This window comes from Sinocyclocheilus rhinocerous, unplaced genomic scaffold (genome assembly GCF_001515625.1).
Source record: "Sinocyclocheilus rhinocerous isolate Xijiao unplaced genomic scaffold, SAMN03320098_v1.1 scaffold82, whole genome shotgun sequence".
NCBI lineage: Eukaryota > Metazoa > Chordata > Actinopteri > Cypriniformes > Cyprinidae > Sinocyclocheilus > Sinocyclocheilus rhinocerous.
The window spans coordinates 627,972-635,949 of NW_015644168.1; the positions used below are offsets into that span (position 1 = coordinate 627,972).

At 35.6% G+C, this 7,978-nt stretch overlaps 1 protein-coding gene across 1 annotated transcript in view; it reads right to left on the reverse strand.

Moving 5' to 3' along the window:
- Positions 1 to 3,049, reverse strand: part of large2 (LARGE xylosyl- and glucuronyltransferase 2) — a gene marked incomplete at its 5' end in the record, with an annotated part of 15,958 nt that extends 12,909 nt beyond the window's left edge. The window contains 3 exons of the mRNA XM_016575684.1: positions 1,480 to 1,603; positions 2,203 to 2,285; positions 2,741 to 3,049. Coding sequence (XP_016431170.1) covers positions 1,480 to 1,603; positions 2,203 to 2,285; positions 2,741 to 3,049 — 516 coding nt within the window. The remainder of the gene's footprint in view (positions 1 to 1,479; positions 1,604 to 2,202; positions 2,286 to 2,740) is intronic.
- Positions 3,050 to 7,978: the final 4,929 nt, after the last annotated feature.

The window sequence follows — 7,978 nt, forward strand, 5'->3', positions numbered from 1 at the left end:
GAGAGAGAGAGAGAGAGAGAGAGAGAGATAGATAGATAAAATATATATTTATTTTTGTCATAGATAAAGTGTCCTTGCTAAGATGAATGGAATTTTTATGTCTGGGAACCTGCTGTTGTGCTCTCTGCTCAATAGCTGAGAAAAAATAAATCTATATATTTTTATCAAGTATTACAGTATTTTACCACACACAACTGTATTGATATTCTTAAGTGATGAATGTAAGAGAAAATCAGTAAAAGACTGCAATCACATTATTATTGTACTGGGACCCAGATATTGATATAATAATAATAATAATAATAATAATAATAATGTACACAGAATGAAAACATGTATTCCTGGGTGTAGCGACTATTAAAACTAATTACATATTATACCTGACTAGAATATAGTTTTCAGATTGTTCTTAAAACCCTGCATGTGTTCACTATCACCTACCAGAGGCGCTCATTGTGCTCTTTGCTTCTGAACTGTATTCTGCAGTTATAGCATCATCTGCACCCATGGAAATAACCCTCTACAGTTCTTATTGTACGCTTCATCTTTTCAGCATACATCCTTAATGACCTGAGCTCAGGTTTAATAATAATCTGCCGGAGAGGGGTTGATTGAAAAAGACTGGATTTCCTACAGCTTAGCTTTCATATACTCAGGAGAGCAAAGAGGTCTCTATGCACAGCGGAGACACAGAATGTAAAATCCGCGTGATTAGAGACGGCTCCGAGCCAAACAGCTGACAATCAGAGGTGAATGCAGTGCGGGAAGGGGACGGGAGCACAAAACGGGACAAGAACGAATGTATTTGTGTTATTGTGCATGTGAGAGCGTGCATGCATTCATGTGAGTGTCCTTGAGTGTGCAGTGTAATGTAAACTAGAATGCGCTCTCCTAGAAAATGTGTGCATGTGTGTGTGTAGAGGAGGAGGCATGCTCTTTGATTGTCACTTCGCTCTTTCAGCGTACCATGCACTGCATAAAAAAATTTCACAACACAGTGAATAATTCAGCGCCACATCAAAGGCTGCTCTCACATGCCAAGTTGTAAAAAAAGAGGCGCACTGTCACTTTAAATATATGAACAGAAATGAATAATTCTGTGTTTTCTCTCTCCCACTGGAGCGTGAAAGAGTTTTCCAAGAGCGAAAGCTCTTGAGATCACTGGAGTGTAAACAACCTCAATGTTTCCACTATTACAGACAAGCCATACTGTCCCAAGGGGACCTTTGCCCCCTCATTACAATCCATAAGCGCGTGTGACACGTCTTTCATTCCAGTTGTTTGTGCCTGAAAGAGCTCAGAGAGGATTGTGATCGGCATCATTCTTCAGACTTGTCATTGTCACCTGCATCGTTTCAAAGCTATCGCTGCTTATGACCTCCCATTAAACCTCTATTATGGTGCTCTGTGACATGGTCATTATCTCTGGGTCAAAGGGCAATTTTGGAGTCATGGGAGCATGATGAGGCAAGTGCTTACTTTGAGTTCATCAGCGTCATAGAAGCTGACTTGCACGGACGGTACCATCCACGACTGGAACAGAGTGCTGAGGATCTGATTGGCCACTGTATCTGTGATGAAATGAAAGTGAAGTGGGTTTCTCCTGAAAAGAGAGATGTGGACATGTTGACATGTTAGGTTTTATATGAATGCATCAAGCAAAGATGCTAAGGTGGAAATATGCTGCTTTGAAATTTTTCATTTTTAAAATTAAAAATTTAGATTTTTTTTTTTTAATGTAAAATGTTGAATTTGAACATTTGAATTTTGGAATATGAAATCTTCAAATTTCAAATTCCAGAATTCTAATGTTCAAAATCCCAAAATTAAATGTCAAATTTAAAATTATTTAAAATGTTGAATTTGAAAATTGACATTAAATTTTTGGAATTTGAAAACTGAATTTTGGAATTTGAAGTCACAATTCAAAAAAATAAATGTAAAATTCAAATTCCAAAAAAATTTAATGTCAATTTTCAAATTCAACATTTAAATTTTTAATTGTGGAATTTAATTTCAGGTCAAATGCAATACATATTTAAAAAATATAAAATCTACTAGAGAATAGCTAAATCCCAATATTTTTTTCTTATACACTTTGCATACATAAGATTCCATACACAATGCAGCTCTATATATTGGTGTCACTATACTATTATATTGCTATCTATTACTGTTCATTTTCCTGTGCTTGGGTCTTACCTGTGGAACAGGATGGATTTGACCAGAGTGACCACGTCCCGACTGGCGTTGTGACCCGCACACACACATGCCACGTGAATCAACTGTGTGTGGAGAGAAATGCCAACGTTTCAGATTGGGCTGAAGAACTTTAGCTTTGTTAAAGTATTCCTAACATTTACTGTGTAGGCTTTAAACATAATCTAACATACAGCGTCCATCCAGAAAAAAAATTGTACACATATGCCACATTACAACTGATGTGAATATTGATTCAATAAATATAAAATATCAAACTACACAGAACTAAGTTTACTTTTTAGAGCCATTATTTAGTATTAACCAACTGGTGTTGAGGTGATATCTTTTGTTTTCATTTCGGACTGTATATCGCTTTATCATTTCAACCTATCGAACTTGTCTTTGTGAAATGGTATGCTTAAAAAGTGTTTGTAAAACCTTTCACTTTTCCAGAAGTGTGATTTAAATGCTTTTTGGGGCCGCTGTATGTTCTAAAGATTTGTTCTCACATCTGACAGGACCTAATATGTCATCTAACCTCACACTTCTCGGCGGTGGGCGAGCGAGAACACTCGCTGTGATTGGCCCGTTCCTCGGCTGTGTTCTCCACGTCTTCTGGACCGGTGTCTGCCGATGCCACCCACTGCTGGTTGCCATAGTTACCCTCGGCAGGCTGGGCAGCCAGGCCCTGCGATTGGCTCAGCTGGAGTCGGATCTGCCGGTTCTCTTCCTCCACCTCTCGAACCCGCGATGCCAGGACGTCCCGTTCCAGCAGCCGTGCTTCTGTGGATTCCACCAAGCATGCGGAGAGGAGCAGGGAACGCCCGTCTGATACGGCACAACAGATTTAATTTAATTCGAGTGATCTTGACAGATTGCACCCCAGAGATGGATGGCTGAGAGGTAAGGAAATAGGAAGCTTGAGGTGAATTTGCACAGAGACAATATACGTGAATGTCATTCAGATTTAAGACAGATTCCAAGAGTATCTCAATCTACACGCTGCTCTCTGCTGGAATGATTAAAGTAGCAGAAAATTGGGTGTGATCAGGGAGAACAAAGTAACAGGCATTGAATTTATCGGAATGATTTGATGGATTTTCTTGCATTGCGCTCATGTATAAGTGAGTGCAGATCACTCATCCCTGTTAACCAGAGTTGGGAACCATCTTACTGAGCGTAACCATGTCGTTTCTCATCCAGTGGCCATTGGCATTCACATTCATCTCAGGCAGTTGGGCACAGAGCCCCTGGAAGTATGTGATGTGTAATCTACATCTTTGCTTATGGGCCCTCAGTTCAGAGTTTCGAGCCACTCACCTGAGCCGTAAATGCCATGTGATTCATGACTCTAGAGCCATAGGAAATTGACGTGCCCTGATTGGCTGATGAAACCGCAAGAACACTCACAGTTGCTTTACTAGGGTCTTTCCTGAGTTATGAAGGCAGCAGATGGAGAAAAGTTCATTTCATGCTTTTATGAGCCCTCCAGAAACGATATAATATATAATTACGAGGTTATTCTACAAAACCACTTATTAAAATAATGTACTATTTAAAACAAAACAAACAACAACAAAAAAAACAGGAAAGGGCAGGACGTGAACTGTGCAAAGAGAAATAAATACCTCCTTTTTTAAAATGCCAACCCTGTTACTAGGATGTTTTTAGTAGACATTTAACAGAAAACTATTCTTTTTTTTTATCAGTAGAAATTTAAGTTTCCCAAAAGCAGCATGTAGTGCAGCCATTCTAGTTGAATAATAGTTGAATTTATAAAAATGACTCCTGATGATCCACAGCTGTTTTGTTTTGTTTTGTGATAATTGTTCACGAGTCCCTTGTTTGTCCTGAACAGTTAAACTGCCTGCTGTTCTTCAGAAAAAAATCCTTCAGGTTCCACAAATTATTTGGTTTTCCAGCATCTTTTGCGTATTTGAACCCTTTTCAACAATTACTGTATTTTGAGATTCATATTTTCACACTGAGGACAGCTGAGGGACTCATACGCAACTATTACAAAAGGTTCAAACGCTCACTGATGCTCCAGAAGGAAAAATGATGCATTAAGAGCCAGGGGTGTAAACTTTTGAACAGAATGAAGTGTGTACATTTTTCTTATTTGGTCTAAATAATTAACTTTTCACTGATACTGCAAAGTGTGTGTAATATATATATATATATATATCATGAACTGTACGTTCTTCAACAAAACAGTTATTAATTTTTTGTTTGTTATTGATTTAATAGTTAATGATTTTAATTCAGATTATTTTACTCCATAAATTTGTTTATTAAATTACTTTTTAGTCATCCTGTGGCCCTATTGGGAATTTGCTGAGGCCCCCTAGTGGGCTCCGGACCTCTGATTAAGAACGTCTGATGTAGTATCAAGATTTGGGGAAGACTAGCAATATCCAACTAAACTGTAAAAGGGCCAATGCTTTTACCTTACTATTACCCAAGTATGCATTACTATTTATAAAATGGATAGTTAATTCCTGAATTCTTATTGGTCAATTTTACATTCATTCTAGAATTTACAATATAGGTAAATCTCTGATGTAAACAACTGGTTCAGTATATCACTTTTCAATGATCATATCTTATACCACACGTTTTTCAAAACTGGGATCATTATTAATTAAAAAAATAATTACATGAATAATTTATTAATAACTAATAAATCATAAAAATATAAATTTTTAATAAATATTTGAAATATTTGATTAGTCTGCATGTCATGTGACCATTAAACAACATCCGAGAATGTGTGAGTGAATGTGTTGTTAAATTACTGAAATACTAATCGCAGGGAAACTTCAAGGAAATATTTTAGGTCAAAGATCTTGGTTCTAGCAGAAGGACGCCACTTTTAAATGAATTGGCTTTAAAAAAATAAACCATGAGAATTTGTGTCCTTAGTAAATTTGATTAGTAACGCTTAAGCAACCACTTTTATACAGGCCATGCTGCATTGTGAAGTCACAGCTGAAGGGGTTGCAAGCTCTCATACCTTACTGCTTAAATATTAATTTAACTTAATATGGCACAATTCAGCACAATGTATTAACACTTCAAGGCATTCTTTGAAAGAACCTTGCTTTAAAAACCACCTCTCCAACGCACCCGTTTCAAACAATGGCCCACAAAATGCTTTTGAAGTTCAGAAATATATCTCCAATATTTTTTTCTAAAGGGAACAACGGGTCTTCTCTTAAACTCTTTCAGTCTTACGAATACCGATGACCATGCTCTGATAATCTTCCTTTCTGTGTGCTGCACAGGCCTGTGTGTGCATTTCTCATGATAGGGATGGATATGTTCACATGCCAGAAAATAATTGTTTTCTACTTTAATATATTTTAACATAATTTATTTCTAGTGATAACAAAGCTAAATTTTTCATCATCATTACTCTAGTCTTCAGTGTCAAATGATCCTTCAAAAATCATTATATTATGCTGATTTGCTGCTTGATTATTAATAATAGTTTTTTTTAATTATTATCAGTGTTGAAAACTATTTTTGTTGCTTAGTATATTTTTTGAAACCGTGATCATTTTTTTTTCAGGATTCTTTGGTGAATAGAAAGCTCAATGAACAGCAATCATGGATTCCACAAAAATATTAAGCAGCAAAAATCATTGTTAATAATAAGAAATGTTTCTTGAGCAACTAATCATCATATTAGAATGAATAAATATTTACAAAAAAAACATAAAAAAATACTAAATTAGATTTTTTTCAGGTAACGCTAGCATTCACTTGAGATTCCTGCAGCACGCTTTCAGAGTTCTCTGAAACCCTCCACCTTCCCCAGCTCCACCTGTATAGATCTGCTATGGGTTATTTTATATGCTATTTGTGCAGCAATATATATATATATATATTCATTTCACCATTTATTTGTTTAAAAATACAATAATATAGTAAGATATTACCATTTTAAATAATTGTTTTCTACTTTAATATATTTTAACATAATTTATTTCTAGTGATAACAAAGCTGCATTTTTCATCATCATTACTCTAGTCTTCAGTGTCAAATGATCCTTCAAAAATCATTATATTATGCTGCTTTGCTGCTTGATTATTAATAATAGTTTTTTAAATTATTATCAGTGTTGAAAACTATTTTTGTTGCTTAGTATATTTTTTGAAACCGTGATCATTTTTTTTTTCAGGATTCTTTGGTGAATAGAAAGCTCAATGAACAGCAATCATGGATTCCACAAAAATATTAAGCAGCAAAAATCATTGTTAATAATAAGAAATGTTTCTTGAGCAACTAATCATCATATTAGAATGAATAAATATTTACAAAAAAAACATAAAAAAATACTAAATTAGATTTTTTTCAGGTAACTTAAATTATGTGTAACAACAATAACTTATTTAAAAATATAATTAAATGTGACTACTCTATATCCATCTTAACAAATTAGACTACATCAAAGGAAGTATTTTTTTATGGGTTAGATAAAGTAGAAACAGATTTTTGAAACCACCAAGCTGCAGTGTGTAATTTCTTCACAATTGTTACTAAACTAACTTAAACAATAAAGACACTCCCTATCTGCCATTGGTCAAAAAAAAAAAAAAAACGGATAGCCCTGCCCTGAACCCATGCCATTGGTTGAGTCTGTGTTGCCATGTTGGGCTGGTCAGTGTTTTTAAATATATACTTAAATATCAAATATTTGGGTTAATTTTATTATGAGCTGCCAATAAAACAACTACAAAAAACAAATCAAGTATTCTCAAAAGCAGTACAGAAAATTTGATAATACATCACTGAAAATTCACAGGTACGGCTTTCATCAAAGCTTCTAAACAAATGCATTTCAGCCGGCTTATAAAAGCTTCAGTACAGCATGACAGATATTACAGATATTGGTATAATAATAAATATTGATTCGGTGTTGTTTTTCCATCTTCGTGCAGAATTGTGTCTGCATTAAAAGCATTACAGGGCTCTGGACTCACTAAACTCCTGGCTTGCGGCTGTCCAGAGTAACTCTCTAAGCCTCTCTGCACCCCACTTTACGGCACGCATTCATGTCTGTGTTCACGCCACGTGGGCTACACGACAGCCATTGTTGTTTACACCACTCTTAATTAAAGCGCGAGCAGTGGGAGGCTCTCCATCACCCCAGCAGACGCAGATTAACAACAGAAAGAAAAAAAAAAGAGGGAGAGGGAGTGGGAGAAAGGAGACAGTAGAGAGACAAAATCGTCTTTGTTTTATTATGAGCTTAATTAATCATGCTTCAGTATAATTAGACATATGCCTGCAGGAAGCAAGATTAGATGCTGACAATAATAAAAAAAAATTATAAACTATATATATATATATATATATATATATATAGGGCTCTGGACTCACTAAACTCCTGGCTTGCGGCTGTCCAGAGTAACTCTCTAAGCCTCTCTGCACCCCACTTTACGGCACGCATTCATGTCTGTGTTCACGCCACGTGGGCTACACGACAGCCATTGTTGTTTACACCACTCTTAATTAAAGCGCGAGCGAGCCGTGGGTCTCCATCACCCCAGCAGACGCAGATTAACCACAGAAAAAAAGAGAAAGAGGGAGTGGGAGAATGGAAACAGTAGAGAGACAAAATTGTCTTTGTTTTATTATGAGCTTAATTAATCATGCTTCAGTATAATTAGACATATGCCTGCAGGAAGCAAGATTAGATGCTGACAATAATAAAAAAAAATTATAAACTATATATATATATATATATATATATATATATACACACCT